Raw genomic sequence first — 17,127 nt, 5'->3', positions numbered from 1 at the left:
CCCCGGGGGTTTTAAGAGGCTTATAGAGGACATACTTGAGGAAACTCTGAACTGTGGAGATTAATGGAAGTGTTTTACTCCTGATGATCAAAGGACATGGACATACTCTTCATGTGAAACCTCCTCATTAGAAACCTGATATTGATTTATTCATGTCATCTATTTTGCAAATACAAATAGAAATACTGTACCGCTGACATGCTGCAAACATGCTTATATTAATACCTCTACTGTATTAATATTTACTCAGTGGTGGAAAGTAATTTAACTCTTACTGTACATAAGTACACTTATAAGGTATCTGTACTTGAGTATTTTCATTTTATTCTACTTTATACTTCTCCATTGCATATAAAAAAAAATGTTGCACTTTTTACTCCACTGCATTTATCTGACACCTAGATTTACTTTTCAGGATATGATTTTAGATGCAAAACATGAGTATCTTATAGAATATGATGCAGTGCTTTACCATAACACTAACCAGAAGTGTATAAAGTACCTAAAAGCGACAGATGGAGGACAGGAAGTTGTTATTTCTTTGCTGTTTATATTTTGTGTTTTAACCATTTAATGGTCACAATATTACATTCGTTGTAATTACTCCTTAAAAAAATCCTTTCATTTGAGCTGCTAATCTAAACTACTGCACAACATAAAAGTACTGAAGTACTCATTAGTTTAGCGTCACTACTATTACATCATCATTTACAAATCAGGTGAATTACTGTAAACTGTTTTAAATGGAACAATATCACTGATGTTATTACATGAACAGAATTTATGGCTTTGTTATCTGATTTGCAGGGAAATATGATTTCATTTTAACATTTTACTTCACTTTTACTTTCAAACATTATTTTTGGATCATAGGAATCACAAACTAGCTGACTTTTAGCCAATTAAAAGAATAAATATGTCGTAAAAAGCACAAAGAAAGCAGCCCAATGTTACTGGGTCAACGGTCAGAGCCGTAGTTTCCTGACATTAGATGCAACTAAATAATCTATAATAAGAATCAAATATTGAATGTTGATGACCTCAGTGTTGTTATTGCTCCTTTACTCAGCTCAGCTAAAAGGCTCAATAGACTGAAAGAGGCTCAATCAATCCATTAAGGAAGAACAGATTAGAAACAAATCAATAGGACTCATTAACAGCAGCCTTGGGTTTAATGATGCAGGATGGCCGGTGAAGAAAGAATATCCAGACATGGACTGATCCAGGACATCAGAGGGCTGAAAACCCCAACAGAGACAAACGTATCATGTTGTGAGTAATGTGAGGCATCAGAAGTGACATGTCATTTCATTTAATGTAACATATTGATTTCTTCTTTATCTAATTTAATTTCCACAGAAAGGGCCTGATATTGGAGAAATCGAGCAGAATGTCAACAGCCTGAGAGGAGTCTGCTGCTACCACAAAGGCAGCTTGTTTTCCTCTTGGTAAATCTGATTTTTGTTCCAAAATGAGGTCTTTAGCTGCTAAAAACTGTGACATCTGCCCTAGAAACCAGGCAGTAAAGTCAAACAATATCTGGTTCCCTTTAGACTAGAGAACATAACTTGAGGTTGTTGTTGAGTGAAAATGGGAACACCTGTAGATAGTCAATCCTCAAATGACTAAATTATGATGTTTCATTTAAAATGATGAAATTCAGATGTTTTCCCTTCATAAGATGATGCAGTTTGGAAAATTAAGTGTTGAAATGTTGCCCAAAAACATTTAGCGACAAAAACAGACTTCAAAAAGCGGATGTCCTTCTCATCTTTATATATTGAGTGTAAAGTTAAATAATATAACACAGTTGTTGAAAATGATTATTGCATAACTCATATATTTACTGGTAGCTTTGGGAATCTGGTAAGTAAAATAAGGTTTCAACCCAGTTCCTCCTGAGGATGGAGACTAAAGTGCAGAAGACTTTGAATGAAGATTTGAATGATCATAAATACCCTGAATCAAAGTGTCTGATAAGTTCTAACCTGACTATCGTGCCAATTTGATGTTTTACATCACTTAATGAAGTACAATGCTGTTTCTGTATCTGTAGGATTCTTGCGATTACGAAACAGTAAGTGAATGTTGAGTGAAGATTGTGTTGTCAACTGCTGTGTCCAAGTCCTAAACCTCAATTCAGTTCAAAATACTTGTATTTGTCTCTCACAACCATCGATGGCAGTGGCCAGTCAACAGAAGAGGTAGCTTGTCGGTACAAAAAATTCTCAAGGAAATTTCTGATCTGGCATCTCGGTTTAATGTGTCAATACAGCAGCGTCAATGAAGCACTGACGTCACAGCTGCCAGTCACCGGAAAGGGTGACGTGAGAAGTCAAATCAGCTTTCTCCTCTGCGTCTCGCTTACTTAGCCCTTCTGCAGTCGGTGGCAACTAAACTAAAGTACTGAGAGAACTAGGCTGCCTCATCACCTCAAGGAAGACAAAGCAAGTTTCTAGCACAATGCAGGCACAAAGGCAGTTGAAAGTGCTTTACATAATGCACTAAAAATGTTAAAAAAAGAAAGACGGCATAAAAGATTCAAACGGGAACTAAAACGATAGAAATCCTTTTTAAAGGAAATAAAAAAAGTTAAGAGAAGAAATAGAAATACTGGACAGGAGGGCAAGATGTTCCTGATGAGTATTTAAGCTTCAGTAACGGCAGCGTAGAACATTTTCTAACTTGGACATGAAGGTGTCAAAGTTGTTGTAAGTCTAATATCCTCTGGAAGCTTGTTGCAGCTCTGTGGTGCACGCTCACTAAATGCTGCCTCTCCTGCTGCCCCACGACATTCACTGACAGTTTAGTTACTAGTTACTTTACAAGTTGAGATTGTTGCATACAAGACATGTGAAGGGCTTATAAAATATGTTCTATTATAAAATCTAAAGGACCCAACTTTATACAAATAGAGCTGAACGATGAGAGGTAATTGTGACAGCACTTATATTTAGTTTAAATGAATCCATAATGAAAATGATCATTGGTTTCAGTCCTGGACAAAACAGTTTCAAATTACCTCAACTATAACAGTAAACTTCTGCTTTTCCATGAATGTATCAGCAGTGTGTTACAGTGTAACAGTCACAGGGGACATTTTTCTGCATTGTGTACTTTAACTTTTAATACTGACATGTACTTGTAACAAAGTATATGTGTTATTAGTACTTTTGGTTAAGTGAATGATCTGAAAACTTTCTCCATCACTGAATCTAACCTGAAATGAAAGCAGGGGCTAGTTTCTCAAAGTGCTGCCTGGACATGAATCCTCTGATAGGAAATATAATGTTTCATAAATTCCTGGATATTTTATTTATGCTGTAGAACACATCAGCTGTAGGATCCAAATGAAATCCACAGACTTGTTCATTGTCTTTCTGCGGCACCTTTATGTCTTCCAGTCCTGCAGGGAGCCGACAGTTAAACTCAGGCCAGATGCACTCACAGACTATTGAGGTGGATGAAAGCCTGAAGGCAAAGACGTTTTCCTCATTAAAGCCAAAGTAATCACCCAGAGTCCTTCACTCTGCAGTGCGCACCCCCTCCCAACAGCCCTCGCCTTGCCCTCCCTTTATCTGAACTGAAGGAAAACAGGAAGAGAGGCTGCAGGCCTAGATATATACATCTTCATATTCTGACAGCTTCCACTCACATCCCCTGTGTGTGCGTGTGTGCGTGCATGTGTGCGTGTGTTCATGATAGTAAAACAGGGGGTTATCGGCACAAAAGATATTTTTAAAACACTGTTATTACACGCCATGTTTTGTGACCTATTTAAAGGCGGACCTGCTAAAATGTTTTCACTTCACAATAAGACATTATTCATAGAGATAAAAATGCTGGTAAGTCAATAATAACATGATTTTTGGCCTAAATAATATACAGCCTTGTCCCATTAACCAGGATCAATGGGAGGATTCTTTCCTTGTTAATAAGAGCTGACTGTAAAAACAGATCAAATAGTGTCGGAACAGGATATACAATAGCAGGGAACAAGGGAGATAAAGATGCAGCAAAGGCTGGGTGAGTTTGGCTATGGAGATATCTGCAAAGGCACTAACAGTCAAGATACTACACTGCATTTTTAATTGTCTTCCTGCCTCCAGCACAGAAGAGAATCAGTCAGTAAAACCTGATTGTAACATGTTTCGATACTCTCTAGTCTCCAGTAGAACATGTGAATGGGCTGGACTGTCCCATGAGCCTCCTGTTTTCAAAAAGGAGAATTGTTTCGGCTTCGGAAGGTCAAAGTAATTGTCCCCATTAGACGGTGTCTTCCAATCTTTAAAGGGGTGATCTGACCTAGAGATGCAGCAGAGGCTTGTGGGATAGGATCTCAAGAGTCCCACAGCTTTATGGAGACATTCTTATACTAGGCACTAAAACTCATAACATCCCCTGACTGAGGGACTCTGGGACCGAGGCACTAGAATGGGCGGATCTTACACTTCCTACTCATTTAGGTTCTTTGGTCATGCGTAAAATCAGCAGAGTTCCCTGATAAAAAAAAAGGCTGAATGTGAAGTGGGCCTGGAGTGTTTAAGAATCTTAAATCCTATAGCATCACTGGTATATGTAATTTAGCAAAATTCTTATCATTATTGTTCTCCTGTAGGTAAGTATTCCTCAATGTACATTCATCATTATAAGTCTATTTTGACCTGTTACATATGGTAAAAGTGTTGGAGCAGCTATTGTATTTTATGTATGGGATATACTGAGTTTTGACTGAGCTTCTGCATTTTACTCATGCCCTGATCAGACTCCCTCAGACATTCCTACATGGCTTGATATCATACTAATAAATCTTGTGTATAGCATTACTGTAGGTCTTCTCTGTATGAGACTGCATGAAGCCTTTAATTTGTGACTGTATCTTCTGTGACTACGTGTGCTCTCAGAGTGCAGAGACACCGCAGCGCCCCAGTGAAGAAAAAGAAACTCACACGGGAAAACTAGGAAATGTAGGCCGAGTTCATCCGTGCTCGCCGGGCTCCAGACTCCAAACTGGTGTGTGATGCCAAGTGTAAAGTGTAACAGACCAGAATTCAAGAGCAGAGCTTTTATCCCTCCTGACAAGGAAATGTAAGCTTGCCTGTGAAATTCTCCAATTCTATTCTTCCCATGTGAAAAGTCTCCATTCATAAAGTGAACTGCCATTCAGAAGTACAGTATAGACCAGCACCACAGTCTGCCTTACCAACACTTCACTGCCTCACTGTGTGAGCATGAATGCACACTGGAAGCGGGGTATACTGAGGACACAGTGATTTCTTAACTTAACTCAATTTAAACAGTTGATCCCCTCCTTAAATTTCTCCATTAGGTTTTTTTGTTTCTGACAAAAATCTCTCTAAATTCAATCAATTTTTTTCAGCTTGTTTCTAAATTCAGACAAATCTTATCCACATTATGTGACTATGTCACCTGTGAAGTCCTGTGGATGTAGTCCTTAACGTACAGTTTTCCCCTTTCTCCCCTCTAAGGTTGGAAAGATTGTGTTAGCCTTAGTGTCTCTGATTTTTTTTTTTTTTTTTTTTTTTTTTTACATTTGTCATGTGAACAACTTCCTCTCAAGGTCCAGTAAACTTGTCCTCATCGTATTTCATCTGGCGTTTCTGGTCAGTTCACATGAGCTCAGCTCAGTTCATCACTTCAATTATCATCAGCCTCAAAGCATCATCTCTGAAAACTTCACATCTTAAGTATTTCTCTAATATTAAAATCCATTCAGAATTTGACACTCAAAATCTTAGAAAGTCTGTTTTATCAAGACATTGCAGGTGTGGTTTGAGCAGATGGGACTGACACTGATCGCCTGCTTCAAATCTCTCATGTGCATCTGAAAGAGAACATTTTTGGCTTTGTGCTTTGAAAGCTTTATTTGTTATGTTCTGAACTGTTGGTATGAACTGGTTTTGTATTTTAAACACACATTTGCAGGCTGTGCTGTACACTCCCAGGAGGTCAGAGGTCAGCCCTAGAACTGGTTCATTTTCCCATTCAAAGACACCCCAGCACGGTTGATGTGTATCTCTTCATCTCCTTGCTGAATGTCGATTCACAGTGTCTGTAATACTGCATGTGTTTCTGTGTGCATTTGTGTATTCAAACACCAACAGGTGGCAGCATACACCTCACACACAGCCAGACAACAGTAAGTGTGTCAGAGAGGAAAGATTCCCCCCTGCAGGAGCAGGATGTGTCCAGACATGGGGGTTTATACAGTCATGTGATCCCGCTCTGCTCCTCCTCGTCTCTTATGTAATCCCCATCTCAGCCATGTGCTCCCCCTATACCCACTGACCTGAATATGGTATTTGTGAGCACTTACCTGCAGAAATAGACATTTTCCACCTCTAGCCACTGATGTATAGAGTGACTTTGGGTAATGTTGCACATGAGTTAGACCACAAAGGAATGAAAGGCTGTGGAATCATGAGGTGGATTCTCCAGCCTACACACATGCCTTTGTTCACAAAGCCTGTACTTCACAGAGGCAGCTGTCACACCACTTCCTCATCAGCCGTGTCTGGTGGAAAATGACATTGTTTTTCTCTACTGTGTCAGATCATTAAAATTGAAGGGAATGATGTGAGATCAATTTTACGTACACTGAGGAAGTAGCAGCCTAACCCACGCCTCACACAAACAGCAATGATTAGCAGGCAGAACAAAGACACAGATGAAAATAGAGTTTTGATTAGGATTTGATTGGGCTTTGTTTATTTCTCCATTCACTGCATTCTTTCCAGCCTGTTTTGTGCTCTCCTTCTTCAACCAGACTGCTCTGTCTGTCAGTCACTCACTCCGCCCAGTTGTAGATGAGCACTGTCTGGGAGATCCTTATGGAAGCCCATTAACACCAAGAAAAGAAAAATAAAATACAGGAAAGTTACGCATGACGAAAATACTCATGGCAAGTTACAATTTTGACATAGCAATTCAAATACTTGACTTACTATCTCACAAGTCTTGTCTTAGACCTTTCTCCATCTGCATTCTTGGTGGTATTTGTGTTCTTGTGACTTGTAAAAAACACCATCAGTTCTAGCTCAGAGCTGACTGAGGACTGATGGACTAGGGGTAGACAAATATCATAGCTTGTATCTTTTATCAATCAGATGTGATGGTGGAAAATATTAACAGACTCAAACCTGGTATGATTTTTGTTTTACAACAGACACTTCCAAATGGTGAAAAAAAATAAACATTTTGATTTTGAAAATGAAGTTTATCCTTTCTGACAAACAAACAAAAAGTAATCAGTCATCTTAGTGGATAGCAGCCCAACTCCCAGTGTGATTGGCTGGTCTGCATCCATCATCATCCCTAGGAAGACAGCTGATATAATGTCTCAGTGTACCCTTGAGCTGACATTAATGGTTTAAGCAAGAGTACTTATTGCAAATTCCCATTTTAGACACTTTAGACTTCCAACTTCAACTAACCAAGTTTGAATCCCAATGATGTAAGCAGGAATTTAGCATATTCTATATTGACAAAACTCTAATGGCTCAGAAGTTTGATTCATCTCATTCATAATTTTGACTAGGTATGTAGACATTCTGAGGTTTGTGGCTCATTTTTTTTTTTACATGCCATGATATTTTAACTTATAACGTCTTTCATTTTTCTGTCTTTCTTGGCGCTGACGGGCTTCCATACATCTCCACTTACACCAATCATAACAATAGAAGGGGCGGGGCCACATCATGTTAGGTTGTCACTCTCATTGGGTAAATAACAAACCACCCACTTATTTTGTAGCCTACCGTTAGGGAATCACGAGAAGTTTAACGTTAGCGAAGCTCCACGAGGATGACACAGAGGTGAGTGGAGACAGAGACGAACCTAACGAAAACGACTTTGCGGGAGGGTTTCCAATAAGAAACGGAAGCTTACTTGTGTGAGGTTTAGGCTCCTACCTTGTCACCCCACCTGCACTCGGGGTGGCTCGTCTTGTAGAGGAACCGCTGTGGCGGCTACCGAAGATCGTTAGCCGCTAACTACCGCAGCTAGCGAGCTAACTAGCCGCTTCGCCCAGTGAAGTGAACAAGTCGCGACGTGTGATGCTAACGACGCCGAGGCTACTTTTGGAGGGCTTCTGAGTTGGATATTTTTCCAGGAGATATTCATTGCCACCGGAGCTGGCGTTATCAACGCCGGTGCCAGCCACATTGTTGTGCTTCTCCTCTACCCTCTTCTCATTGTTGGCGGAGCGTCCTGACTGCACAGCGCTGAATCCATGCATGCTAGCGACCGCTGCAGCCAGCTACAGTGATGTGTCACATTAGCTAAACGAACGTCTTACCGTTTTTGTTTTTAATCGTTTGTGAGTGGATGCTGTCACTGCTACGGGCTTTTGGGAGACCGACGGAGTAACTTAGTATCACCCCCCCCCCCCCCCCCCCCGTGACGCCTGTATATTAACTGTACTTTCATGTCGTATCACCCGACAGCTAATAGTCCCTCTAGAAGAACGAGACGCGGAGCATGCAGGAGAAGAAAAGATTTCAGATAAGTAGATAGGGGACGTCGGACACAACCGAATAAAATTGGACTGTGTGGCTAATTTACCACCAAACAGGGGTTGCATTTGGTGGCCGGACTGACAGAGAAAGTCAAGGATGAAGAAGTTTTCCAGAATGCCAAAGTCTGAGAGCGGCGGGCTCGGAGGAGCGTCCGCGTCCGGCTCTAGCTCCGGTGTCAGCAGCTACTTCGGCAAAGTGTTTGCAGTCGGCCGGTTTCAAGTCACCGTGGAAGAGCTTGTTGCAGAGGGTATGTACAGTAGCTTAGCGTTACAATGTGTGTGTCCAGTAACACTTTTCTCACATTAAGCACCATGATATTTTCTGGGACACACCCGTCGTTCCCTGTTTGGAGAGTAACTCCCACAGACAGAGCAGTGAGGCAGCTCCTCCAGTTTTGTTTCTTTTATGGGTTGGTAATTGCTTTGTACTCCACAGTTTCCCCCTCAAACATCTGCTTATTTCCCAGGAAATTATATGCAGAGTTATTGAAAAAGGCCGTTCTCCTCTTCCAGGCAATGAACGTGTTGGTACTTAAACTGGGCACCAGGGATTTTGTACATAGTTGGACTTAAAACAGGTATCTTTTCTCCATACAGCTGTAGTTTTCATACTGCTTCAGCTGCTTCTCTTGAGGGGGTTGCCCCCAGGATAACAACAGTCCAAGCCTCCTGTGTCAACATAAAGCATGTAAAGATCAAACAATTTAATAATCCTTTTGTTCAACATGTTCACTCAAGTTCCTCTGCAGTTTGCTTTTGTCCCATGAGGATATTTTTTTTCTAGGGAATATGAAAGGTTTTGTGCTCCTTGCAGCTGTTAAAATGTAGAAAGACTAGTTTCTCCATCGGCTGGCTGAGAGACACTAAAGTTTTGTGTTTGGATTTACTAATTTGATTAGATTGCATAACATTGAAACAAGTAACTACAGTGCTTGCTGGATAAAGACATAAAGGATGACTTATGCAATGGCTGTGTCTCCCCAGTACAGCTCTTGTGGATGTCAACAGGCGTCTTGGAAATGTAAGAAATTTCCTTCATGGCTTAACAAAGCCCTGTGTTCAATAATGTTGAAATGAGAATCTCCTCCACGCACAGTCAGACAGGCAGAAAATGAGGAAGTGTGGAAACAAACATGTTTTGCAAAACAGCTAGTTGCTCAGCTAGTTAGTCAACTGGTTGTTTGTTATGGTCTTTTCTTTACTATTAAGTAGTTAGTCATGTTTTTACCATCTTTATTAGAGAATAAGGTGATACTAATTAGGTATTACTGGAAAAGTGTAGTCAAATTTCACCCATCATCAAAATAGTGTAGTCCCACTACTGCTCTAGTCGGTAATGAGCACTAGATTTTAAAAGGTCCTGTTGTCCTCGTGGAGGGATGATAGTACAGGACTGATACTTTGACAGATTGTTTTGACATAAATCAGTTAATTAATTGTTCAAATTCTGCTTCTACCCTTTGTTAACTTAAGGTTAGTTCAGATAATATAAGCTTGGAAGAACTCTGGAGGGTGAAACTGTTCACAGGCAAAGAGATGTAGAGCTTCCCCTACCTGACTTCAATCTGAAAATCAACTGAAATGTAAAGTTTAGAGACTTTATTATCTGCGTTTTGCATGTGAATTAATATCATTACTGAAACTCTAATCGTTCTTTGTAAGTCACTATGAATAAAGAACAGTATAAACATTTCAGGCATGACAAGCATGTCTCTTCAAGTAACACAACACTGTAAACATGCTGTTGAGTCAAACTGTAAACCTGATCTCATTCGCCAAAAAAAAAAAAAAAAGGGAGAAAAAGCAGCAAGCAGTCATGAGTCTGTGCCATCATATAATCACGTGAACTGGCTGTGGTTGGTTTTGTTACCAGAAGCTCAAGGTTACACTGTGACCTTTGCTCATCATTTTGTTTCAGAGTAAGAGCTGGGTGTCTGTGCCTGTCTGTGCTGCACTGTTAAGCATATAATTGTTTATTTCATTTCACTTCCAGTGTCTCCTGCATTTAGAAATAGACAAAATCTTGAAGTGTTTTTCGCTCCAATATTGCTCCACAGTCATCAAGGTGGGGTAAAAGTACTAGGTGGAAAATCTGCTGAAGTAAACAGCCATTTCAAGACTTATTCAGAGCAAAACTTACAGCTCAACAGACAGAAAAATACACAAAGTGATATTTAAAGTGCCAAAAGGTGGGAAAGGTAGAATTCAAACAATTTTTTCAGGTGAATATTAGAAATTACAAAGTCAAGTGTTTTAAATGGAACCATATTGGTCCTTTCTTAGATGATTTCAGTTACCAATTTTGTTTTATCGACAGACAGCATTTGTAATCTGCTGTATGCGATTTGAAACATAATGCAATGCCACACTTCAGTAAAAACTTGCTGAAGTAGAAATAAAATGCTTGTCAATAAAAGATTTTCCAGAATGTACCAGAAACCCAAAAGCTGTCCCAGCCACAGTAAATCAATGAGCACAGTAAATCAGTGAATTGTGTCTATCCCACCAAAGCTTCTCTTGCATTCACGATGTAAATACAGATTTACATGAGCAGCTTGAGGATACTGCCATATAGATATAGCTCTTTACAGTGTCATGAGTGCATGAGGAGAACGTCAGGACACTTCACTCTGTCAGTGCTGGTTCAATGTCCCGCCCATTCAGTAACAGAGGACCTCTAACCACCAACCCACGGCTGCTAATTCTTTGCTGAGGTTTGGGGGTTTGTGGCTACTTGGCAGGTAACCAGCCATCATTTGGAGGCTCTGTTCTATTTAAAGGCCAACTGGGCTAGGAACATGATAAAAGTAACAAGGTTAATGTTGGGATTTACCTACCTTTGTGTCCCAGAGACCACCAAGAAACTGCATCAGGCATGTTTGGAAGAGTGCATTTAAACTTTTAAGTGTTATTCATACAGATTTTCTTTTTGGTCAGTGTGAGCAATGACATTTGAACTACATACTGCAGTTGTCTTGAACTGTGTTGCAGTTTGTTAGAGGGGAAAACACAATCTGAAACAACTGCAGAAGTCTGCTATGACATGTGATTTTATCTGTAAAGTGAAACCGTGCCGTTGTCACGACAGCTGCAGTTCCTCCTCGTCAAAACGGTTTGCATAACAATATCAGACGAGGCAAAAACACACTTTAAATCGATGCTTGTATTGATCTACTGTGTTCTTAATTGCACTGGATATCAGATAAGACAAATCATGTCATTTAGTTTTCTGTCCATCTTTTCATAAAGGACTTCCAGGAACGTTTATCAATGCGCATCAGTTTGATCAGACCAGCAGATCTGCTGCTGGGCTGTGTGTGGCACTGGGTCATTTATGTGACTGATGTGTAGGTACTGAGTGGATCATGTGATGTTTTTGAAAGGCTTATCTGTACTCCCTTATTCAAGTGTTGTCCAGGGGCTGTGCCAGCTCAATGAAAAACATGAGATTCCCTGAAAGTTAAACACACATAGACTATAGTTTGCTGGAGAAGAGAAACTAATGAGAACATGAATATATGGTATAGTTTTGTTTTTTGTTTTTTTTAAGCCGTGCAAACACCATCATCTCCTTCAAATATATTCAAAGTAAGAATTGTCTTGATGCCATGTGGTAAGCTATTTTTTTCCAATGACATATCTGCATAGCTGGACGGTTCCTACATTGGGTAGGAACATAGTTTTTTCCCTCCACTCCCCTTTAGCCTCTGTGGTTTCTCTTGAGCTCTATCTATGAAGCTGTCTCCAAGAGGAACACAGACATGACTTGTTGGAACAGGATGCATCTGTGAACATGTCACCCTTTCTCCACTAACTCATCATTTTGGGGTTCTTTGTCAGGGCCTGGAAGTTTCAGAAATGTGTAGAAATTAATTTGATAAATTGTTGGTTTGCAAAGTTTGGTAGTTTCACAAAAAGCCTGACAAAGTTTGAGGATGTCATACTAGACACATGTGTACTGCTATTTTGTGGAATGATTTTAACCTATCAGAATATGTAATATTGCACATTTATATGTATGTGTATGTAATATTTTTTAGCATGTCAGGTACCTATTTTTTAAAATGTAATTTTATGTGACAGTTTTTAAAATGGACAATTCTATATTTAGGGGCCCCGTTGTCACCAGTCTAGTCAAATCCTCCCGTCATGAAGGTTATAATTTATTTTGTGTTGGAAATGCTGTAGAGAGGTGTTGATTTAATTTAATGATCATTTTGGGGATGTAGTTTGTGGTGCTGCAGACACACAGAGAGAGATAGGTGATTCTCATATTTTGCCTACACTTATTGATCTGTATCAGGTGGTTGAAATGATAGAAAACTGTCAGTATGCAGTTCAACAGCAAAACTGTTTCAGACAAACATAACTTTCGTGAAGGTAGGATTTGTTGTAGGACTGTTGAATTAGACTATATTAGTATCGCTTCGTATACCTAGTAGACCAGACTGTATTGTGTAGACTGTAATAGTCCTTTTTTTTTTTAATCATGTAAAGAGACATCATAGGAAACAGACATTTTTTTTCCTGGTGAGCACACTTCTATTGGTTTCATTTAGGATGCTCAGGAGTAACTGTTTTAGAAGGCAGACAAACTGTTCCCGAACTGATCTTCCTGTACCTGCAGTCAGAATATTTAATCAAGCTATTTGCTGAAGAGCTACTAAGAATTTAACAGATTACTGCCTGGGGACATGTCTTGTTGTCGGCTTAACTTATATAAATGCCCTTACGTCACTTATTTATTCACCAGACGACGACCGTTACATGGCTGCTTTACCTACCTCTCACTGTAGGTACAAGGCAAACAGTTCATGTTTGCCTGTGTTGGTAAATTCTTGTTAAAATGTCACTGCTTCTTTCTAATTAACAGGAAGACCTTGGCTCAGTGGTTTCACTTCCTGTGTTTGCAGTTTTACAAGCACGTTAACGGCAAGGTTATAATTTGTTGCTGCCTTATCTAATTAGATTCACCTCTATCTTCTAAGCATCAGAGATTTGCAGACTTGGTGCTTTCCATGCATCATTTTAACCTTCTTTATATAGAGAGCTTCCGAACAAGCTTGACTCTCAGCTGACTGGTCCTCTGAATATTGTGTGTGCATTTGAAGTGACATGCGGCCGTCACAAAACACAAACTTTTTCTCTGAACATGCTGACTTTACACAAATTTGCCCCAGTTGCTTGCTGTCAGCAGAATCTCGAAACATTTACACTGGGGTTTTTAGTGGCTTGCTGTAAGTCACAGGCTGAAGAGACGAGAGCAGTGTAAGTCTTTCAGCCTTGGTCGCATTGACTCCCTGACCACAACAAGCTGCAGATCATGTAAACAGGAGAAACGCAAACACGGTTTCCATGCAAACAGCTGATGTGTTCACAGTGAACATGTGGCTTTTTCACCTTGTCCTTTGCCACTTGTGATCTGGACAGATGCTATCCATTCACTAAAAAGAAATTTACAAACAAATTTAGCAATGTAAATGTGCTTCCATTGGGTTTTTCCCGCACAGTATGATGAAACGGTTTGGGAAGTACTCTTTTTTTTGTGAATTTCTTAAGCAGTGTTTGCTTTGTTTGAGAATATGATAAGTGAAAGCCAAATATTAGGTAAACATACAGTAGACATGTCTTTCTTTGACACATTTAAGATAAAATGAAAAGCGGTTGGCTTAGGGCTGAGTGTTATGGCTGAAATCAGTATCATGGTATTAATAACATTATTTTTTTCAGAGATTGAGTGATGGAACACCGTATTCATTTATTTGGCCTCTTTTACAATGATGGTGGAAGGTGCCATCAGACTGAAAACTGCATTGCATTAAAGTAACGCAAGAGACAAGATTTTACAACTCTGGAAAGTTATTGTAGTGGTGATTATTTCATTGTTTATTGTTGCGATTATGTCCTTTTGCATTGGATTGGCCAACACAGTGCCTTGCGGGTTGACGTCACATTGCGTTGTGTCCAAGGTGAGGTCCTTCTTTAGTGAGCCCTCCTATATAGTATCAGCTTGTTAGCATGTTAGGGTGTTAATGTTAGCATTAGCACAAAGCAAGAACATCCTTACAGAGCTGGTGGCATGGCTGTAGACTCCCATTCTTGTTTATTGATACTTTGCTTGGACGACTGAACTTTGAGAAACAATAACTCAATATCATCATATCATTATGATACAGTTGCAGTCAAAGTAGGTAAATTAATGACTTTGCTAACATTCATGTACACAAAAAACATTACAATTTGATTTGAACTAGTACCGGTCTAATTGTTTTGCTTGTTGTCCTTATGGCTTATGAGGGGCTTCATCAATCACTGCAGTGCAGGTCAGACCGTTCCTTTTGAAAATGTTTTAATTTGATTGACCTATTTGATCCTCCCTCTCTGTCAGGGGAGGGTGGTGAGAATGCATCTCATCAACATTATTAGCATACTGTACTGGTGATGAATAGGCACATTGTGCCCCTTTGTTGTCTTATTCTAGCACCCTAGAAAGAATGCTGGTACGATGCAGCACTTGGTCCCGTGATGGGCATTGCTGCCTTTGTGCTTGCTCATTGAGGCCTTCTGTATCTGCCTCTCTGCGTTGCTGCCCCTCCCCTCGATGTGAAACTGCACATGAATTATTTTCTCCCAATTCATCATCACCTGATCTGAGGATGGCATCAAGCCAAAAGTGGGAGTGAAATCGGGGCATATGGAAATGCCCAAATAGAAGGACATGGATTTTAAAGTCCACAACAATTATCTACTTTTTTATGTCTTTGATCAGTGCATTGACAAATTGTGAACTTATCAGATCTCCATATTTTAAACACATATGTATCATCACAGCTGGGGCAAGAAAAGAAATTCTTTGGTTGTACCGACCTTGAATGAAGACAGCTTTTATGAATGTGCTTGAAGATGAACCTTTTGAGATGTGCTCAAATTTTTTTTTTTTAACTCACCTTTAAGTCTGCTTGGTTCAGAGAATAAGTCTGAGAATAAGGAAGACACCAGAATTGTGTCCATTGACTGTAAATACACTAATCCTGGCATTGTCAGTCCCTTACTTTTGAGAACTTCTGAGACAATTTTGTTGTGGCCAATTATCAACAACAATCAGGTGTCTATACCACATTTATTGTTAATGTCTCCGGGGCTGCTGTGAGGTTATTTGTTGTTGTGTCGTTTGTCTTTATGCTGTTGTCCAATATCCTCTGTATTTTATTGCTTTTATCTACACTGTAAAGCACTTTGTGATTGTTATCTAAGAAAAGTGCTCTATAAATAAAATGTACTTACTTACTTACTTACTTACCTGTGTCGTGTGACCTGATCAACAACCTGTCTTAAACACCCTGATGAAAAGTCTAGCATGTTAGAATATTTTTATCTCAACACGCCTAGTGTGCCTTCTCCCATGACGTGTTCCTTTAGAGTTGACTGACCAATCAGGAGCTCTCTCCTTATCTTTGTTTACCAAACAGGAAACACACAACGCTTCTGTTGCCATGATTGACAGTTGCTTCCCCTGCATCTCCGATGACCTCTTAACTGGCACGTGATCGTGAAATAAGACGTGATTGGTCGGGGTCATATGTGTAGTCTCGCTAGTCACCCAACCAAGATGCAGCAAGAGTTTATGGCACTGTGATTGTTAGATCTGACATGGTGACCGTCGTCAAAGACAAAAATACTGTGTATTCTGATCCTGGCATAACAGAGTGAATGGTTGCTGCCAGTCCAATGGTTTTGTTTTCTTGTGGCAAAAAGTTATTTTCTGTTCTGACGGTTTCTTCAGCACCTAACTGTCAAAGTCAGTCGGAGTTTGACTAGAAAGTGGATATTATTTGTGATAAATAACCAATTATAAATGTAATTATACTGCTCAGGGACAGTGTCACTGATAGCAGGCTAATGTGAGTTCACTTGACTCCATGACAGTGATACAGGCAGAACAACACTTGATTGGATGGCGAGTCAGAAGTGGTGAATGATTGCCTCACTCTTAATGACTGAGACTGCGGCCACAGCAAACAAGTTGGTGCCAACCTGTCACTCTGGTCCGCCAGAGGGTATATGGAATGTGAAAAACATTTTAAAAATGGTGTGTTATGCTTCTAATCTTGTTGTTAAACAGTTGTTTGTAATGAAAAATCATTTATAGGCATCAAATTGTCATAATCAGATGGAACAATTTAAGGAAGAAAAAAGCTTTTCCTATGCCTGTTGGGCTCTGAGTTTTCAGTTTAGATGGCTGGGATTTCAGTCTTAGTTTTAAAGCTTATTGTGTCTTTGTTGGGTGACACACTGGAGTGAATGAAAGTTTACAAATATTATGTTATGTAATGCAAAATTTTATTGCTTCTGTTGGATTCAATAGTTGCCTCAGTTTAGTGGCAATTCCTTGTGGGAGCAACATTTAGAGCATTGCACCATTCGACATTTGCTGTTGTATAATTACGTAGTCTTTTGTGAGTGCACTTGGTTTCTTGGATTAGCACTGCGGTTGTCTTTAACGAAATCCTTATGAATTCTCCTTCACACCCTTCCTTGACCCCATAATGCTTTCCATTGAGATCAAGGGAAAGTGTGGTAAACTGCAGCCT

The 17,127-nt window shown here is 39.7% G+C and overlaps 1 protein-coding gene across 2 annotated transcripts in view; it reads left to right on the top strand.

Moving 5' to 3' along the window:
* The first annotated feature begins 7,728 nt into the window (after window positions 1-7,728).
* Window positions 7,729-17,127, top strand: part of bmp2k (BMP2 inducible kinase) — a 49,194-nt gene continuing 39,795 nt past the window's right edge. For both annotated transcript variants that reach the window (XM_070963741.1, XM_070963740.1), the window contains exon 1: window positions 7,729-8,784. In XM_070963741.1, the coding sequence (XP_070819842.1) occupies window positions 8,634-8,784 (151 nt within the window). In that variant the 5' untranslated portion in view covers window positions 7,729-8,633. The remainder of the gene's footprint in view (window positions 8,785-17,127) is intronic.

The sequence above is a fragment of the Chaetodon trifascialis genome, chromosome 6 (assembly GCF_039877785.1).
Source record: "Chaetodon trifascialis isolate fChaTrf1 chromosome 6, fChaTrf1.hap1, whole genome shotgun sequence".
In the NCBI taxonomy this organism is placed as follows: domain Eukaryota; kingdom Metazoa; phylum Chordata; class Actinopteri; order Chaetodontiformes; family Chaetodontidae; genus Chaetodon; species Chaetodon trifascialis.
This window is presented reverse-complemented; position numbering and strand designations above follow the sequence as displayed.